At 41.0% G+C, this 20,488-nt stretch overlaps 2 protein-coding genes across 2 annotated transcripts; both read left to right on the plus strand.

The window, feature by feature from the left end:
• The first annotated feature begins 8,226 nt into the window (after positions 1-8,226).
• On the plus strand, positions 8,227-8,988 carry olig4 (oligodendrocyte transcription factor 4). Its single transcript, XM_053335944.1, has one exon. The coding sequence runs from the start codon at positions 8,227-8,229 to the stop codon at positions 8,986-8,988; it is 762 nt and encodes a 253-aa protein (XP_053191919.1).
• Positions 8,989-13,581: 4,593 nt separating this feature from the next.
• Positions 13,582-19,989, plus strand: bsdc1 (BSD domain containing 1). The gene is made up of 11 exons (XM_053335830.1): positions 13,582-13,636; positions 14,204-14,258; positions 14,980-15,096; positions 15,257-15,424; positions 15,711-15,765; positions 16,071-16,186; positions 16,295-16,363; positions 17,398-17,482; positions 17,576-18,067; positions 18,222-18,325; positions 18,413-19,989. The coding sequence occupies exons 1-11, from the start codon at positions 13,626-13,628 to the stop codon at positions 18,440-18,442; spliced, it is 1,302 nt and encodes a 433-aa protein (XP_053191805.1). The 5' UTR covers positions 13,582-13,625; the 3' UTR covers positions 18,443-19,989.
• Positions 19,990-20,488: the final 499 nt, after the last annotated feature.

Below are 20,488 nucleotides of genomic sequence, written 5' to 3' on the forward strand. Positions count from 1 at the left end.
CTCAGGGTTAATCTTTTAAAGGCCGGAGCTGGGGCGCCCCCCTCCTGCCCACTGTCCCCCAAATATACTGCCACACAGTCACTAGAGCTGTACTTTTATGGGACCTTTTGTTTAAGGGCTGCGTACTCTGCCTTTAAGACTACAGTGCTTCATCACTCTCTGATCCTTAAATCTTTTTTTTTTAGGAATTAACACACCATGAATAATAGATCACTTGGAAGATGAAGCAGAGGATTCTTTATACTCTACAGTTCTAGTGTTTGGTAAACATAAATACAATCATTAATTAATGGTGGAACAATGTACTGCATAACAGATTATGAAACTTAGCATGGTTTTGGCGCCAAATGGACAGAATGTTTCCTTGAAAATCACAACCTATAACAGCTGCAACAGGTGGATAGCCAACTGACACCCTGCAGTGTCCTTTTTCATATTCCTTTACATTTATGTGTGTTTTCTATTACTTCTCCTTTTCAGCTCTGGCCCCACTTTAAATCTTCATGCACATGGGAGAAATGCAGTGCTTGGTCCTCTTTTCCTTTTCTGTATTGAGTATTTATGGGCCATCGTAAACATGTATTGATATTTAATGCTGCACTCAGCAGGGCAGGCTCTGCTGGGCAGAACTTAGAGGCCCATACCTCTCTAAGACAGGAAAAGTGAGACAAAGAATAATATCAATAACAAAGGCTATAAACCCACACTCAGCCCTCATGCTCCATTGAGAGGCCACACAGCCGTATGACGCGTCTGAGAAACAAGCCTTTTTGCTTTGTGGAGACACAACCTAAAGAAATGCATACTCAGGAGACACCATTTTCTTTCACAGAATATATGAGGGAAAATCTTCACTTGCTATCTCTTTGTCTATATAACTGACAACATTTTGTCCATGTGCTATAGTGATGAGGGTTGATCACTGCTGGGATTTGTCTTTCAGGATTTTATGACTGATATAGTCTGTTGGATCTTGTCAGTAGTCAAATTATTAAAGCTACTCATTTAGCTGAAGAACTGAAATAACTATCCTTTGTTTAGCATTCATTAAGATGATAATCTGATAAAATAATCACAGTCCCAGTCCCTAGTTGTGATTGGCTGAGCCTTCTATGAAACTGATATAGAATGCATGGCATTTCATATTAATGCGCATCTTCACAGTTTGCAATAATTCAGCTCAATTCATATCAAAATACTTTCCCTCAATTCCCTCAAGGGTTGATTTGAGGGAATTGAGGTTGCAAGCAGAAGTAGACATCGACAATTCATTCACATACATTTTCAAAAAATGTAAAAATGCAAAGATGACAATGTTAGAAAAAAGTTTAAATACACAAGGATTAATGTCATATAACTAAACTGTGAAACTCTAAAGCTGTGCTGAAAGGAGTTGTAAACTACTCTACAGAGCATCAGAAAACAAATAAATTACAACCAAAATAGCAGCCAGATATTAGATGGAGTAAAGTAAAAACAAACGTTTTTAAAAAAGAGAAAACTGATTTGGCTATTTGTGTCAACACTGGCAGATTGTCAATCCTGTAAAACATTTATTAGCAATCATGAGCTCTAAATTGTACAGAGCATTAAGCACATTGTTAATCAAGGGCTACATTAGTGGAAAGGTAATGAATACGGTGAATACAGTATGATTAATTCATATTGTGAATTGAATCATTGGTTGTCATAATCAAGCATTTATTGAACATCTTTGTGTTTTGACTGGTGTCACACTTGTATTAATCCTCTCGTTGCTGTGCTTCACCTGCTTTCTTGAGCAGTGACAATGAGCTGATTTAAAATAGCTGTTTAACAAAACCCCTCATGTCTGATGTCTTAAATAGAAGCCTGAAGTCTGACAATGCAATCGCATGACGTGAGTAACGATGAAGATATCCCAACCAGAATTTGAAAACATCTCTATTCAATGACAGCAGCGGGATGCAGATCTTCTGTGATGGCAGCAGGTCAAGAGTACTTTCCCCCGTCAACCCTCCACTGGTTAAACGACAGGAGGTCTATAAACCACAGGGTCATGGCCTGTTTTTCTGTCAGCGAAGCAGAGGAGAACAACACAGCCACTCCACGTTTGAGAGTCACTCTGTGTGTTTTTCCTTCATCTGTCACTCCTACAGGGACACAGTTACAGAACAGACCCTGCAGTAGAAGCTGTCTGTGTTTAAGCAGTGTGGGGCAGTGGATGATCATGTGCCAGAGGAGCAGTTCTCCTCATCAGTATTCAGATCCAGACGTATGTGAATTAAGGTTTAATGTGCGCCCGTAATCGCCCACCTGAGCCCCGTGTGGGTGACTCATGGTGTGAATGTGTGTCTGTGTGAGTGTGTGTGTGTGTGTGTGTGTGTATGTGTTGGGGGGGGGTTGCCATGGGGGGCAGGGGGTAGAAGACAGCAAAAGAGCAAGACAGATAAAGAGAAATGATGAGATGAAAATGATGGACTGAAGGATTCTGTTTGCACACAAAAAACATCAAATGTAAAAATATATAAAAACAGAATATCACAGGTATTACAGAAAAAACACTCCATAATTTACAGTTTTTCAATGTCCAGACAAGGAGTGTGCCCATTGAGCTTAATTGCAGTTATTCATTTCACTACATCAAGCTAAAAGCCAAAGAAGTCAATTGTGTGTCACTAACTAGTCTGATGCCCTCAAAAGACCAATAGTTAAAAAACAGACACGCTTGATTCAATGGGTCTGCAGAGGCTGTATAGAAACTATACATATGGGCGCACACACACTCACACTGACCATTGATCAGCTCGTCAATCACAGGCCAATGAGGATAGCCAGTGGCCACCAACACTTGGGTTATTGTGCATAGTGACCCTGGGGTCAGCGGTAAGTAGCTGAGGACTGAGCCCAACACAAAAGGCAAGCATCATGTACTTTCCACATACAGTTGCGTTGCCGCCGGCGCCCTTATGAATAGACACATGGCAGGCCTATCCACAGATGGGATGGGGACAAGGAAGAGGGGGGATTGTGTGTGTGTGTGTGTGTGTGTGTGCATGTGTTGCCGTGGTGAGGGAGCACAAGCGGAGGTAACAGACTGAAACAATGGTGCTGATGAAAGGCAGGAGTCGTGCCTGGGCTTCGGGGAGGGAGATTATTGGGCGAGCAGGTCCTCTGTTTTATCAGACTGGATAACGTGGAGACAAGGGGGGATGGAGGAGACAGAGGGGGGCAAAGAGTGGCAGAAGTCTGCAGATCGGGGACACAAAGCCAGCCTCATGCACCAGTGAGTGGCCAACTGTTCAAAAGTGTGACCAGCACAATGCCGAACAGATACACTTTGTGTGTGTGTTGTGTGAAAGTGTGTGCATCTGTATAGGCTTGTGGGCATGTATATATAATCCTTTTGATTGATTGGGATTAGGAAGTAACATGAAGCATTTCTTTCTGACCTGAAACAACTATTTGTATCTTTTATGCACCTTCTTATGCACATACACTTGTCCTTTTTTGTAATTAACTATATTTCATTGTATTTGAAAGATTTTTAAGATCACTGATTCAATCTAGCAGTCATTTACTTACTTACGTAATGTTGATTTATCTAGCAATGCAGATAGTTTTGGTTTTATTCGTCTCTGCTCATTCGCTTCCAATATAAAGGAGGTATATTCACCTCCAATATAATGGAGGTGAATGGGATTTTATTTGTGATTCTCACTGCCTTAAAAATTACATTAGAAAAATTCAGCAGCAATGCATGTTTCCAAATATAGTGTTCTCATTACTCTGGATAATTCACAGACCAGTCTTTATACAGTTGTCATTGTAAATAACCCTCTGAAATCTGTCCTTAGATTTAACACAGGACACTGCTGTTACTGTTAATTTTCTAAAAGTCATTTTACAATGCTGTGAGCACCACATGTTGAATTCTATGTACCCTCATTTCATTGAAGTGTAAGCAGAAATCTCAGAGACAGACAAAACCTTTGCATAATTTTGGTAAGTTGACCTTTTGAAGATGCAGGTACTTGGACAGTGAACTGATAAATAGACTATTTCTATGTTTTTGGATCACATGCACAAGTAATTGACACTGCACACAAAAAATCACCCAAATTATGCACTTCAGACTTACTTCATGAAACTGCAAACTCATGACACTGTGACAGGAGGAATTTGAAACTGAGCAGCATATTCACGAAGGCTACACCTTGAAATATTGTGACTTGGATTGACCTCACTTATACTTCACATTTGGACCAAAGCATCTACCAAATGAATAAAGTAAATGCAATTCTTTGTATTATTAATAAATCTACAAGGATGTGTATGTGTGATGCATCTTGGACCCTTCAGAAATGAATCTTTCTAATACTGTGATGACAGTCTCAGGGAGGCAGCCATCATTTGGGTCCCAGTGACCTGAAGGACAACATCTGGACCTGGGCCTTACACCTCCTGATGACGGTCTGCTCGGTAACTGGTTCTGCTCTTTCCCCTTTCACTCTCTCCCCCTCTGGCCTGTCTTTCCTCCCTTGGTGTCCCCCCGGGGTAATTGTGGGGTAATTTATGAAGTTCTAGCAGCATGGAGCAGGCCAGTGTATGGGACAGCCTGCTGACCTAGCCCCATTCAGCTCTGGAGGACAGGGCCTGGATTCCTTTTATCCTAACCATAATCAGCACCTCTCTGTGGGCCTGGGTCTCCCTCCTGATTCCACTCGCCCTGCAGCCCTCCACAGCATGCAATCCTGCATGGCTGCTTAAAGATGAAGGGGAAAGTTATTGGACTCTTTAGTGACTCATAAACATCCTAGGGGATTTTCATAGCGCCTTTGTGTCTTTTTGTTGTGACCAAGATAATGCAATTGTTTCAGGCAGTGTAAATTAATAAATCACCAAGCAGTGAGAGTCCCAGCGGTGAGAGATAACAAAGGGCAGCACTCCCCGTTCTCAGAAACACTTGTCAGCCCCGTTCAGACACATTGTGAAACAATTTTATATCTCTGTACCCAGACATTGGTACTCTGTGGGAAATTAGATCCGTAGTTTAGATCTGTAGATGAAGCAAACTGTTCCATCTCCACATATCTGCTCCCTGCGATCACTTTTTCCTGCTATGATCCGAGTCCTGATACACAAGCATCATTGAGAATAATAGCAGTAAGCAAAGGCCACTGAGCATCCCCTATGGGCTCTGCTCTCGACTAGATGCCCAGATTAAAGCCCAGTGTGTGTGTGTGTGTGTGTGTGTACAGCCGATCTAGCCACTGATCCTGTTAAACAATGACCAACAGAGAGTGAAGGAGGCCTTACGGTACACAGCACAGGTTTGCTCTTCAGCTTAGCGCTTTATTGAGCCATGATAGGTCCTAATCTAGCCTGATCCTCTGTTGCTACAAGCATATGCCTGTGATAAAGCCCTCATTTTCTGGTCACCTGAGCACTTTCATTGGAGTGCACCCCGTGAGGCAGCAGAAAGGGGGTCTCTAAACCCTAAAAAAAAAAAGAGAAGTCTGTCGCAAAGCTCTTGAATTGGATGAAAGGTCCTGAAAGGTGCCATCCAGAGTAGAAAGTCAAACACTCTAATGCAGGGTTAAAAATTGAAGGATTATGTAGAAACATAGAGGGTGGCTACGCTTTCATTTGTAAAATGCAAAGCTCAGAGATCCTTGTGTCTCTCTGTGTGGCCCGTTGCCTCTGTAAACACATGAATAAGAATAAGAATGAGCAAGAGAATGGGATTTATCTGGCTCATGCATATATCAGTAGAGTAAGAGAAAGACTGATTACACCTCTTTTCTTCAGTTAGAACCCCTAACAATCTATGTATGTATTCGTAGTGATTGTACTTTTCCAAATACACAACTGCTTATGGCTGTTTTTTCATTAATGGGCTGTATCACCATTTATTTTATTTGAGTGACAATCTCACTAATCTAACCTCATGTACAGTTAATGAGTAGCCTTGGCATATTTTTCTCAAGTTACAGATAATTTATTAAGACCATTAAAGAAACATTATTGATCGTTTTCTTCTCTTTGACTGTGTAAGGGACGATGAAAGGTCTGGCATGTAACCAGCCATTAAAAGGACTGAAAGACTGAAAAAAGAACGAAATCCGGACCATTGTGTCCAACATGGTTAATTAGGACCTGACCCAATTAGTAGAGGAGAGTCCAGCAGCCATGTTGGCGCTGAGCCTAACGATGGGAAAATCCATATGCTCCAAATAAATGGCCCATGTTGGCTCTCAAACTTCCCCAATTATAATATCACTGAATGTTGCCTGAGCCAAAGCGCCCCGCAGGGCCCCCTGATGGAGCATTGGTGGGGGGTCCTGAGAATCCTGCTTGATTCACACTCCTAACTTTCTGTGTGTGTTCATGTTTGAGAAGCACACATAGTATAAATCAAACACTGCATCTTTGTCTGTGCAAGTCTATCAAACCACCAAAAATACAAACACAAACATATAAATTGCAAGTCAGTGGTTTCTAGAACAATCATGAAGTTGCACAAAGACGCCTACGGCTGGAGGAGAACCTCTGCTGATGTTGGGTAAATATAAACCAGGGTTTCCTACTGTGTACCAAGAGGAGAAAAGCAAATAGTTTCTTAGATGAGCTGACAGATCAGGAAAAACAACACTTTCCATCCATGAAGACTCACAAATGTTTCTTCCATTTGAATTGAATAAAAAATGGTATAATGGCAGTGGATTTAATGTGCTCCAGGCTAGAATCAAGAATCAATGCTGCATCCAAGGTTCACAAAACCGCTGTTTTTGCAAATCTCTTTTGCTACCCCGGATGGTGTAACACATGAGTATTATCATATGTTTAAACTACTGGCCCTCAAGCACTGCCTCATTGGAGGCTTTGCTTGGCAGAAAAAGGCAGGAAATACCAGAGCTGAACAGTGAAATCCAACCTCAGAGAGAGAAATGTTGGGAAGAGAATGAAGCTTGCTCCAGTCACAAGATTATATTAACAGATATATGCTTGACATGTAATTTGGATTTCATGGAAACTTTTCTATCTTGAGGAAGAAGCAATCCTATATGGTCATTTTAAGTTTGCCTCATGAAAATGAAAATGTGGAAACAAAAAAAACTAAAAGTCAAGCATATTTGAAAAAAGCAACATTCTGTGGATCTGAAGTGCCAATAGCTTTATGGTTGAATTAGGGGAAGACAATGCCATGCCCACTCTTTAGTATCTTTTTAACTACCTCCTCCCCACTAAAGGACCCCCTTCCAGTGATAGTGATGTGATTTCACAGACTGTTTGGGGAGCCAAGTCAAATTTATCTGACCCCTTTTGTCCTGAGCTCTTGGTTGAATTGTACCTAGTCTGCCATTAACGCTGCTCTTTACATGTTTAAGCACCTCATATGGTGCTTCATACCTTTCTAAGAGTCTCATGGATACCAAATGTAAATTAGGCCTTCAAGGCATCATATATCTGGTGTTATGGAACAGGGCCTTGAGAGGGTAATCTGCTTCAATAAAGGTCCAAACTCTCACTTGTGCTTCACTTTCAGTGTTGACATATGGTGGGTAAGGTGCTATATTAGTGTGACTTCAAATTTCAAACACGATAAATCTTTATGGTTGCTATATCAGAATATTTACATTCACTTTGTCTTCTTTAATCTAATCTACCTACTTACTTATCTACAATTTACTTAACTTTTCATCCAATGTTATCATCACACAACAAAATCAATGAATAATTAAATTTTTAACTGTCCTAGTTAACTTCTGGGTGTGCAGCTTAACACAACATGTGAACAAACCCGTTTTGGTTAATGTGTAGGGGGTTCATCAGGGGTGGGGGAGTTAAATGTGGGTGTGGGAAGGTGAGGTGGGGGCTGCAGGAAGGCTGAGGAGGGGGGTGAAAGTGTGTCCCTTCTGCAATTGGCTGTGGCTCTAAGTGTCTCATTATGCGGCTTATTGTTCCTTTGTTATGCCAGTGGTATAAATACACCCCAGTGGGCCCACAGGGTGACAGTTTAGACAGACTCACTCCTGTGGACAGGCCGATCATCAGATAGAACATCAAAAACTCTGAGAAGTGAGAGCGACTTTGGCGACACTACACGGAACTGAAAGAGCACGAAAAACATAGAATTGGGAAAATCTGTAGAATTTAAGCTTTTAGCTCAAATTCTTAGCATTTAAAGTCATATTTTTGGACTGTTTTTTGATTTTTCCCGCACTTTCCTCTACTTCAACCAAGATGGATTCTGATGCTGGCTCCACCTGCAGCCGCTCCTCATCCCCAGACCTGGTGGTGGATGACTCTCCTGTGAACTTCTTCCACAACAAAATGTTCCAGACATACTGCCAAGAAAACAGCGAGGCCGGCAAGGGCAGGACAGAGCACTGCGGTGTGGGCGGTAAGACTAAGAACAGGTCTGATCCCAACAAGGAAGAGGTGCAAGACCTGAGACTGAAAGTCAACAGCCGGGAGAGGAAAAGGATGCATGACCTGAATCAGGCTATGGATGGCCTGCGAGAGGTCATGCCCTATGCTCATGGCCCTTCAGTACGCAAGCTGTCAAAGATCTCGACCTTGCTTCTAGCCCGCAACTACATTCTCATGCTGTCCAGCTCTTTGGAGGAGATGAAAAAGTTGGTAGGGGATGTATATGGAGGTAGTGCTGCTGTCCAGAGCCGCACCGCAGCCCACCCCACGATTACCTCTGCGGCACCCACTGCCCATCTCTCACTGCATCCTCTGGCCCAGTCCCTGCACTCTCTGGTGGGCAGCACACCACCTACTCTTCATCATACACCTTCTACAGCGACCCCTGCTCCACACTCACCGCCATCAGCCAGCTTCCTTGGTTTCCATGCTCCAGTCCAGGGCCTTCTGAAGGACCCCCTCCACCTGACCGGCTCCTACAGGCACTTCCCCGGCATGCCCTGTCCCTGCTCCCTCTGCCAGCCTCTGCCGACCACTACCTCCACATTGCACAGCCTGTCTATGAACAAGTGAGCAGGACTACCTCTGCTGTTTGAATGAGCAGCTCAGAGACAATTGTTAAACAAACTGCTAAAATAATGGCTGGTGCCTGACCTTGTATATACTGTACATATCTTCTGCCATGCAAACTGCTGCTATTTTTTTATCAATGGTTTCTTCTGCATTGTTTATACAGAAATATTCTAAATGCACAAGGGATTTTAACAGAGTAGCAAAGACTGTAATTTATCTGATATCTGTGGTGACGAAACATTGTCAAAAATGTATCTGGTGTGTCCTGATGTGCAGGATTTCTATTTTCCTAAATTAAAATTTTGTTATAATAATAACTCCTGTTTGCTCTCTTCCTTTCATAAATGTGACCATTCAGTTATAATTATATGTCATTATTTTCCTACATGGTTGTGATTTGTAGTCAACAAGTCTCTGGAAAACAAATCATGTCTACCAGGCATGATTTTTTTTACAAGGCAGCTACTTTTCTCAACGAGTTGAAAGTATCTAATTCTAAAAGCACAGCAGCTATATTAGAATAACACAGCAACATCTTCTGTAAGTAAACAGAAGGGGATTTATTGGTGCTATGGGAAGGATGGGGGAGTACTGCAAAAATGGATATTTAGGAAAGGGTGTCACTGATTGCTAACCAGATTTGGAGAGACCAACCTCTTAAGAGTAAAAAAGGGACAGAAGGGCAAGACAATACACCAGCAAAGCTGAATGTGGTGTTCTTGAGCCAGGGGACCATCCATCTTCACCTCAACAGGGTGCACAAGATGAAAGGACGACACAGGCGCCAGGACGGCGCGTCACTTTTGTCTGACACAGGCGAGCGACATAGCTATGTCCTTAGCTCTAGGCCAGTGATTTGTCATTGTCTCATAAGAACATGGATATAGGCACACAAAGGGACAAATTTTAAGTAAGGGTCCTTCGAAAAAAAGTTGCTTTAAAATTGTATGGGATACTTCTAATATATATTTCCCCACATTAAAAATTAAGTGTAAACTGATAAAAAAAATGATGAATCAACTGAACTGCAAACATAACTATTATACACACTGATTGCCATGAACATGATTTAGTCAAACAACACAACAATGGCTGGCCTTCACTTAGCAACAAATCAAGCGTGTAAAATACATGCTTATCCTCCCACGGCTGACAGATGAGTTGGAGATCAGGGGAGAAATGAAGAGATGTAACTCATTCTCACCCACCTCCCTCCTCCTCCTCCTCCTCTGAGAGCCTGAATAGGTCTGAACAATAGCCATGCGTGGGACACAAAGGCCGGTGGAGTCCAAGCTCTCGTGCCTGAGACACAGGCCCCCTCCATTCAATCTACATTTCATCATGGTAACAAGCGCTGTCGGGCCAAAAGGCCTGACACCCTCACTCACCACAAAGGCGGTTAGCTCTAATATATGAGGCTATTGACACTGTAAAGAGCCCCTGTCAGGACTGGGGGATTGTCAGCTGTGGGATGTCTCAGTGGGGGGAGGCAGCTGCCAGCCAAACGAAGCGGTGGAGCTTCTGTCGTGGGGACAGGCACTGCAGCGTCACCTGGTCCCTGGTCCCCTGACACAGAGACCCTGGGTCCTCCCACATGGCCCCCCTTTATTTGGGCACAGGTGGGAATGGGAAGCAGAACACATTGTGGAGATTAGTGGGGATCGGCCTCCCTTTGCTCTAGGTAGATAATTAGAGACACTGACTTGCGCAAAGCTGGTGTTTCCTGATCGGCACCAGATGGTGTTAACCCACGGTGTGGCATCAGCAGTCTGGAGTGAGTGTGTGTGTGGGTGTGATGTGTGTGGTGTGTAATGGATATGCTCCTTAAATCATACAATATGGGCAGGTCCTCTGTGTGCCATTATGGTCAGCCGCTGCTGTCATCATGGTGCTCTTTAACGTATGCTAACCAGCAGTGGCAGCACCAATTTCAGTCATAATGTTGTGCACAGTTAACTCTGAAAATTAAACACAGTGATACAGAAAATGGTTATTTTAGAATTACACCCTAAACATAATGATTGGAAGGATTTCAACACTGGACTATAATTATTCACAAAAATCTGCTCCAGAGACTGAAAAAAGACCCAAATCAGAGAGGTAATATTACAAATTATAGCCCATCAGCTGAGGTGATATCATGCACAACTTGCAAAAATCAAAGACACTAAAGTCTTAATCAACACAAAAGAAACAGGGACAATATTACTCAGCCCCCTTTGTACATTAAACCTGTCATCCAAACACAATCACACCATGGCCATGTAGACAGATGGAAAAGTTAACTGGTTCAGATACTGATCAATAGAACAGTACTCGTCCAACTAGGCTCAGCACAACCTGCATTGACAGAGTTAATTGGGGGACTGAAAGACCCAATTAAGGGGATTGAAGGGCTGGACAGGGGAGACATATTGCAGGACATAAGCACACATTGTGCAGCGTCTGGATAAAGGGGAACTTCAATTAAGAGAGAACACACTTCCAAAGGCTTGTTGCCCGTTCTTTCTCATTTTGTGCTCAGTAAACCCTACAGCCCCCTTTTCACCCAGAATACTGATGAGGAGAAAGCACAGATGCTGGGGGTCAACACACATATGCACTTGGGCGTGCACATACACTCACGCACATGTCCACAGATGCACTGAGAAGACGAGATTGATGAGGGGATTCAGGTTGGAATTGCTAAACAGTGATTAGTCAACATAATGCCTCAAGAAGGAAAGGTTCGGTCTGGATATATTTGTTTTCTTCATTTAGTACATTTGTTGTCATGTTTAGCTTTTTGGTGAAATGAGTTTTAATTAACTTACATATGCATCAATCATTATTTTCCATCATGGAAGAAGTATACTATAGTTTATTTCACTGTTTCATGCCTCTCTGCTAAACTGTTTTTCGAAAACTGCAACTTCAAATGCATTCAATTTATACTTACTAGTTATTTCTGTTTAGTTTCAAGCAGTTTTCTTTGCTTATTGGTTTGCAAAAAATCTCATCTCATATCCAGGTAACAGTATGAGGTAATTTGTGACAGTTTTTTAATCCAAGGTGTCTGACCAGGAAGAATGTATTCCCTTTGCGATGTGAATAAGAGGGAAGAGGTATGACAGTAGCCTACAATAATTGTTATGATTATAATATCATTTTTATGTTATATTCAGCTTTTTGTATATAATCCGGAGCTTTTGAAAATTGTACAATTGTATATGGCAGATTTATTTACACAGAGATTGTTTACTGTATATAAACATAGCACAAAAAGTAAGGAAATTTGTATGGTTCTTCCACACACTACTGTGGGTCCTGTTTTTTAAATTAATAAATAGTTAAATTGCCAATATGTCTTGTTTCTTCAGACTTCAGTCATCCAATCCACCAAACAACACCAAACAAGAGTCAATAGCAGAATAAGCTGTTTGGCATTGGCAGAGAAGATTTGGCAAATTATTCATAGGCGCAACCCACATACTCAGCTCTGCTGCTCATCCCACAAATGCATGTTCCTTTCCAATGTGGCACCATTTAAAAGGGAAATAAACAGGCTTTCCCACAGTATAAGATTTATTGCCAAGAAGCATTGTTACAACAAAGAAATAATCTACCAAACACAAATATCCTTACTTTTTGTGCTATGTTTAGGTACAATACCTAGTATTTTATTTTATTTTACTGATTTTATCACTCCCATTGTACTGCTGTGTCAATTTGAATTTCTTCTTATCTTATCTTATCTGATCTTGATCTCTTACAACTGATTGATGCATATGGGAACGTAATTGAACTTGACGATTATTGAACCACAGATCTGTTCATAATCAATCTGACTGATCAATAAATGGGTGATTAAAGCATGATTAATATTGCAGAGAGCAGAGAGAGTGTATTTTTCATTTTTTGGAAAAACACCTCCTGTCACACAGTATCATGTCCTATTTTACCTAAGACATGAAAATATAACATAACAATAACAATTTAAATGTATTGTATTGAAACTGAAAATCACAAGATATTTATGGAGCTGTGAGGTTTTTTGTATAACAATTAGAGCCATCGGTCTTCACTGCTACATCATAAAAAGAAATCCTAATAACTATTACCTTATTGAAACTATTAATATTTAATTTAACAAAAAGCCATGTCAATAGATACACTGGTCAAACTTGACCCAGAACAGCCTCAATGGACAAAAATGTGTTGCACCTATACAAAAGTAGCCTATAACATTTTAAAATATTTTCATTTTTGTGCATTTTGGGTCAATTTAGTAAAAGTCATCGAATTTCAGAATAAAATACTTTTTTGTTTTGTTTTTACAGCTGTCAAATGTCCAAACAGGTCAAACAGTAGGCTACGTAAAAGTTAATAGTCTCCAAACTTCCACGTCTTCACCGTTACCATCCAGTTTGGTCATCTGCAGACACCGTAGATAGCACAAATATGCAAACAAAAACATGTGCTGTTTATAAAATGTTAAATATTAGTATTATAAACAATAGTGTCCCCCTTCTGTGTATGTATGTGAATATCTATTACGAAGAAATGAAAGGAAATTGCATCACGTGTGTATTTTTTCGAAGCCACGCAGCTGGGCGGGGTTAGAGTTCAGTAAATACTGATGATGTCATCGTCTGAAGATGGCTGAAGGGTGAGAGTCAACCATTAGTTGTAGTTTTTAAATTTAATGTCGCAAACAGTGCTGTCTTAGTGTAATTATTGTATTTGTTATAGTGTTGCGTCTCTGACTGCGTTCAGTGTAACTACTCTGTTGAAACGCAGCCTGCGGAATCAGTTCAGGAAGTGTATTTGTTTACCAAAACACAGCCTGGCTAGCGTTAGCATAGCAGGGCTAGCTTTGGATTTAAAGCATATTAAACAATTAAATAACAACCAACGGGCTGCATGTAGCGTTATGCTTTATTTTAACGTCTGTTGTTAACTCAACCAGTAGCACTGGAGTTAATTTAGCCCTCTTTTCCGCGATAGGTGACGTTAGCGAAGTCGTTTAGCTTGCTAGGCTGTATGTGTGTGAGTTAGCTTCTCAGGTACCTTAACTAGTCAATAGATGACAGTCAATAAGTTGTAGTCTGAAGATGTGCAACACTGGATGAACGCACAAAGGGATAACGTGTTGTTCTGCGTGTGTTTGTGGATGTGTCCTCTCTGTATTTTGCTGAAAAGTAGCTAAAATGCAGATGTGTGTGTGTGTTGACAGAGAAGGCTGGTGGGGAGGCTGGCTTCAGCAGAGTTTCCAGGCCGTCAAAGACAAGGTAATCCTTTAAAAAGTTACACCATTCACACCAGATCAAATTTGATCTCTAAGGTGTGTTTGTGTAGCAACTCACCCGCAGATTAGTTGTTTCTTTAGTAAAGGTTGCAGGGTGTTACATAATCTTTAACCACTGTTTTTCCTCCAGTGTGTACATTTAATCAAACTCAGTGGATGCATATTCAGACAGTGTATGCACAGCTGTCATGAAGGGACAGCTATTATTGAATATGTGTAACAAAAAAAAAAAAGCCAAGGCATCATGATTACTAACGAATCGAAACTGAAACTGTTTATGGTCAAATATGTTGTCACCCTCAGTTTCAGTATAGATTGATAACATTAAGTTCTTTCACTAAAACCGGTTGCACAGCACAGTTGTTGTTGTTAATATGCAAAACCACAAAGACAAGTCTCCCTGGCTGTCTGTTTGAATCAAGGAAGCCACAGCTCAGAAATTTGAACTTTGATGTCATCCAAATGTTTTTTTTAAATCAAATTAGAGGTCCATTTATCCACATCATCAAGATTGTTTAATGCAGACACCAGATGTAAACCAGACCTTGTTAAACATATCTTTTAATAAAGTGTTGGTAGGGAACTGAATTATACTATATTTCATTTGGTGTTTGTATGCTTTGTACACACACACTTGTATGAAGCTGCATAAGTGGTAGTAGTGATAAAATGGAATCTGGATTTTTTTCCCCCTTTCTTCGCAGTCATCTGAGGCCTTAGAATTCATAAAGCGAGACCTGACAGAGTTCTCCAATGTGGTGCAGCATGACACCGCCTGCTCAATTGTGGCCACAGCCACTGCTGTCAAAAACAAACTTGCGGTAAGCTGCGGCCTTCACATGGTTCATTATTTGTTATCTAAATATCTCCTCACAATCTAAAATTAATGACGTCAAACACAGGTCATGTGTGTATTATGGGTATGAATGGTTATTTGTCACTACATACCAAATTTCACCTGTTTATTTTACTGCTTTTCAGGTTGAAGGCTCCTCAGAGACCTCAGAAAAGGTGAAGAAGAGCCTCTCTAGTTTCCTAGGGGTGATAACGGATACACTTGCTCCACCCCCTGATAAAACCATTGACTGTGATGTAATTACGTTGGTGGCAACACCTGCGGGAACTACAGAGGTCTACGACAGTTCTAAGGTGGGCACTAGTTTTACTGGTAGCTGTCAACAGAAATCTGGACGTCAGTCTGACACATTTCTATGACCAGTCGAAAAAACCATGAATGATGAGTTTTCTGAATGATAAAACAACAGAGCTGAGCGCTCTGCTTGTACACTTGAGCAGGCCTTTGAACGTACAACAATGTTGTGATTGAGGACAGATTTAGTTTTGTTGTTTTATTATTATAAGTGGCTGCAGGACTGTAAAAATGAGCGCATGATGTGCATGTGGGAGTAAAACTAAGCATTTGTTTTCCCTTCAGGCACGTCTCTACAGTCTGCAGGCTGACCCTGCCACATACTGCAATGAGCCTGATGGTAAGGCACTGTAAGATACAATACACAGTGGAGACATTGCAACAGAATATTAGACTGATCATTGTTATTAGTCATATTGTGTTTGACGCAAGAGTCTCTGCCTCTGCAGCGTTTTGTTTTGTTTTGAATATCACTGAGTAACAGAATTGTTAGTCAGCATATTTGCTGGATTTGTGTGGTGGATCACTATTTAATAACCATAATAAGTATCACACATGTGTTAAACTAACAAGTCCTCATTAAATCTCTGTTGACCCTTTCTGTACTTTTCTAGTGTATTTTAATCAGACATTATTCTTATCCAGGTCCCCCAGAGCAATTTGACAACTGGCTGTCTGGCGTCAGTTTGGAAGATAAGAAAGGAGAAATCTCAGAGCTTTTGGTCAGCAGCCCTTCTATACGAGCCCTTTACACCAAAATGGTATGTATTGTTGCAATTGGTTAACACTTCCTGTTACAGAGCAGAGACTCCAGTTTTGTTTTGAGCTCGATAAGGATAGACTTCTGTGTTGTTTTTTTTTATGCGCAGGTGCCAGCAGCTGTAGCCCATTCAGAATTCTGGCAGCGGTATTTTTACAAAGTCTTCCAGTTGGACCAGGTAACTTTATTTTATTCAGTTTATCATACAGTCAGGAATATCCTCATGATATCAAGTAACCTTTCATGTCAGCTGAAGTCATTGATTGTTTTGGGTGCCACCTGGTGGCCAATTCTTGGGGTGTCGATGGAAGAAAGACTAAAAAAATTGTGCTGTAAGAAAACCTAAGTAGTTAAATTCACAGCTAACACAAGCCAATGATAGACATTATTATGAAACAGGACATGCCTTTAGAGGATGCATTATAAATGAAAACAACCAGTGCATTTAACCCAGATTACCAGTAAAATCAACACTTATTTAGAAGGAAACTAGTTTAGGCTACAGATGATATTCTCTATGTGGTGATTATATTTGTGGTGCTAACTTACTTAATGCTTCACTGTGCACTAGTATTATTGGGTAGTTATATATACTTTGCTTACTAACTCTATTATTTGCTTAACCTTTAACTGTTGAGGAGACATGAATGTGAGAGCATGATTTATTTTCTCTTATTTTTATTTCATTTTATTTGTTGATATTGTGGTTTCACCATAAAGTGATGTTAGCATGTCTTGTCTTTTGTGTGGACCACAGGAAGCATAGTTGATACTGTGGTAATGACTAATGGGGATCCTAAATAAATAACAAAAACAAACAAACCTAGTGACAGACTGCGCATGCATGGTCGTCAAACAAAGAATACAAATATATATCTTTTAACAGTCTTAAACACTACAATACCACTAAAGTATGTGCACCAGTACAAGCTGATGCAATCCAGCCTTGCAATAAATGTATTCTTAGTGAAGGAAACTGTTTCTGCTTTTTGACAACATGCCAGAGAAATGTCGAGTCAATTTAAGTCATTTTGCTATAGTTAGTGGTGCTGTTGTGTTGGATTGCATAATCTAAAAGATGTTTTTAGAATTTTGTCCTCTGAGTGTGAAATATCTGTATGTACATGGATTATGTGCTTTAATAGGGCTTGTATTGTAACATACAGTCATTCTTTTTAAAGATTGGCTAAGAAATATGTTTCTGTTCTGTAGGAGGAGGCGAGGAGAGTGGCCCTGAAGCAGAGAGCAGAACAGAGTACTCACACAGAGACTCTGGGCTGGGAGGAGGAGGAGGAGGGTAAGATAGCAACGGTTGGGAATAGTTAATAATCAACTTTAATTACCTTTCTTACTTACACTGCCTCTCTGGTGTTCTTGCTGTTACTGTCAGATGATTTCCTCGGCACCCCGTCATCATCACAATTCAACTTCACGCCCCTGTCAGACAAGAGCTCAACCCAACTGTCCACAGCCTTGACAGCTCCCACAGGAGCAACCCTGCTGAGCCCCGCTCTGTCTCCCAGTGACGAGCGAGACGCCACCCCTTCGGTGAGCAGCGACAGCGTCAGCCTGCCGACGCAGGTTGAGGTGCGGCCAGAGCCTGTCGTCACAGAGCTGGCCAAGAAACTGACAGAAGCTAGAGTGGAAGATGTCGCAGACAAGACGCAAGAAGAGCAGAAGGCGGCAAAGAGTGACTCAACTCCCGAGGCTCAGGCAGAAGCTGTTGCACATCCAGAGGTCACTTGTGATGGGGTGTCAGCGCGTGCTTCTGCCCAAGCCTCAAAACCAGAGGCCACGAAGGAGGACGGGCCCCAGGACCTGAGAGTGTTTGAGCTTAACTCTGACAGCGGAAAGTCTACACCCTCTAATAATGGCAAGAAAGGTACAGTGACCTAAACGAGGGTGTTTTTCAGTGAGATTCTTATTGTTCTAGTTTGGCACAGTAAGAATCTCTATACAGGCTTAAGTTTAGTAACGTGTTTATGAGTTTTCCACTAAATAGGCTTAACACTTGTCATTTGTCTTTTCCCATCCAGGATCCAGTACTGATGTGAGTGAGGACTGGGAGAAAGACTTTGACCTCGACATGACAGAAGAAGAGGTCCAAATGGCCCTCTCTAAAATTGAAGCTTCTGGGGAGGTCAGTTTTTTTTTTTTGGTTAAATGTAGAGTGACTATGTGGAAGAAGTGGGGATCTTTTACTAACCCTTGTGTCTTCTCTTAACAGCTGGATGAAGATTGGGAGAACTGGGACTGAGAGCCACCGCAACACGAACTCTGTCCCGCCATTAAAGCTAGTTCTCGGCAGATGAACCATGCTTAACGTGTTTTAACTCTTTGTCCACACTGTCACCATGTCATGATTGTCAGTAGGGGATTTTTCCGGCGGGTTTGGACCACATCGGTAAACCCGACGAAAAGAGCAACAAGAAGACCAAGGCAATAAGAATTAGACTGCTCCTTCAGCTTAGTGCAGATAGGCTGTTAGTGAGGGTAACGACTCAGGTCTTGGTTATTTCTTGGAGTAACTTCTGGCTTAGAGAGCATATGACACTAGTAATAGAGAGAGGTTTGAAATCATTCTGACCTAAAGCTTAAGGATACAGTGACAAGTCAGAATGTGAAAGGTCTCACCACAGCAAGGGAAGAGCTGTTTCCGCTTTTTTCTTTTACACCATTAAATACATTATGTACGTCGTTGCGAGCGTATTTCGAGTCGGGCAAAGACTTAAACCGTAGGCTGAAAAAAAATAGCCTTAAACTGTAATGCTGCTTGTCACTTTTCCAAGATGAAATACTTTGCGAGTGATGATTTTTTTGAATGATGATCGATCGATTCAGCTCTACCCATGTACCGCTTTCTTTCTCATCTTTTATTATGCAAGTGAATCTTCAAAATGGAAACAAATATTTTGGCCTTCGTTCACAGAGCGCTTTTCATTTTGGATTCACTCCCAACTCTATATACATGGCCTTGTAAAACACACAATAGTGTGATAATGTTATTAAATCGTTTTTGTTTCAAGTCAGTTCGACCACAACCCCCCCTTCTTTTTTGTTGTTGCTCTCATGTGATTGATTTAAATATATGAGCTTGTTGCAGGCTACGTTGTTTTTTTCCGCTTGTTTCACTATGAGTTGTTTATCTGTTCGTCTTATGTTGGTAGAGGGAATTTCTTAATTATCAATCATTAAGAGAGAAGTCCTGTTTGACTTAATGAAAAGAAATCAGACTGTTCTCGGTGTCATGATACCGGGTTGAATTTGAGCATAGCATCTCTCATTTACTTTTTATAGGAGCAAATCTGCAGTTTTAAGTTTCTCTGTCGGCCCATGTTTGGAACACAGTAACTCAGCAGGCAGTGTGCCAAGTAGACCAAGGAGCAATGCGAGCACGCTCCATGCTTTTGATTTCCTTTTCCATCAACTGTAATGTCACAAGAAAAAGAAATCAGCCTAGAGATGTAATATTTATACTAAAATAAATGCTTAATTATTGTATTATGTGCTTTGGATTGCATGTCTGTGCAATAATATTATGCAAAACATTGTGCAGATGTTTACTGTTGAGTTGTATGTTTTCCGGTAAAGACATTGGCTGTTCTTCAGGTTTTTGTGTTTCTGACAACGTGTTGCATGTCTATAAATTCTCGGCTGTGTATTCCCTTCAGATTCACACTTGGAGCTTAATCGAAGCTGTTCTTCACACATCTGTTTTCAAAGCTGTCGAGTTCTTCTTTTTTTAAGTCAAGTCTTTCACTATATTTTTCAAATGATCATTGTCATTAAAGCTTTCATGGCTAACGGGATCAGTGTCTTGCATCTTAAAAGAATCCAGATGGGTAATGTTGGTTTAGAAGATGAAGAAGACAGTGGACTAGTTTAAACCAGAGCATTCAAGAGCTTTAGCGATGCACAGGAAATCACCACTCATACCAAAACTCTTTCTTCATACCAGCACCTAATGTTTGCTTAGCAGCCAGGTTGTTAAGCTACTGTGCAGAAACAACAGGGCTATTATAAGAAAAATCTATTTCATCATCAAGAGTACACTACAAAGATAGTGCTATGGAATGGATGGTTAGCTATGGATTTATAACAAGGATTTCTGACTTTAACCTCTGAAAGAGTATACATTTAATGGTATTTTCTATTTGGATATGGTACTACCTTATACGAGTTTCATTACTATGTTCTTTCACATAGGCTGTGAAACAATGTGGTTGTGAACTTTGACGCTTAAATGTGTAGGTCAGTACATTCACATGTTCTCGTTCTTTTATGTACATTGAGTACTGGATGT

Source organism: Scomber japonicus, chromosome 16, assembly GCF_027409825.1.
Source record: "Scomber japonicus isolate fScoJap1 chromosome 16, fScoJap1.pri, whole genome shotgun sequence".
In the NCBI taxonomy this organism is placed as follows: Eukaryota; Metazoa; Chordata; class Actinopteri; order Scombriformes; family Scombridae; genus Scomber; species Scomber japonicus.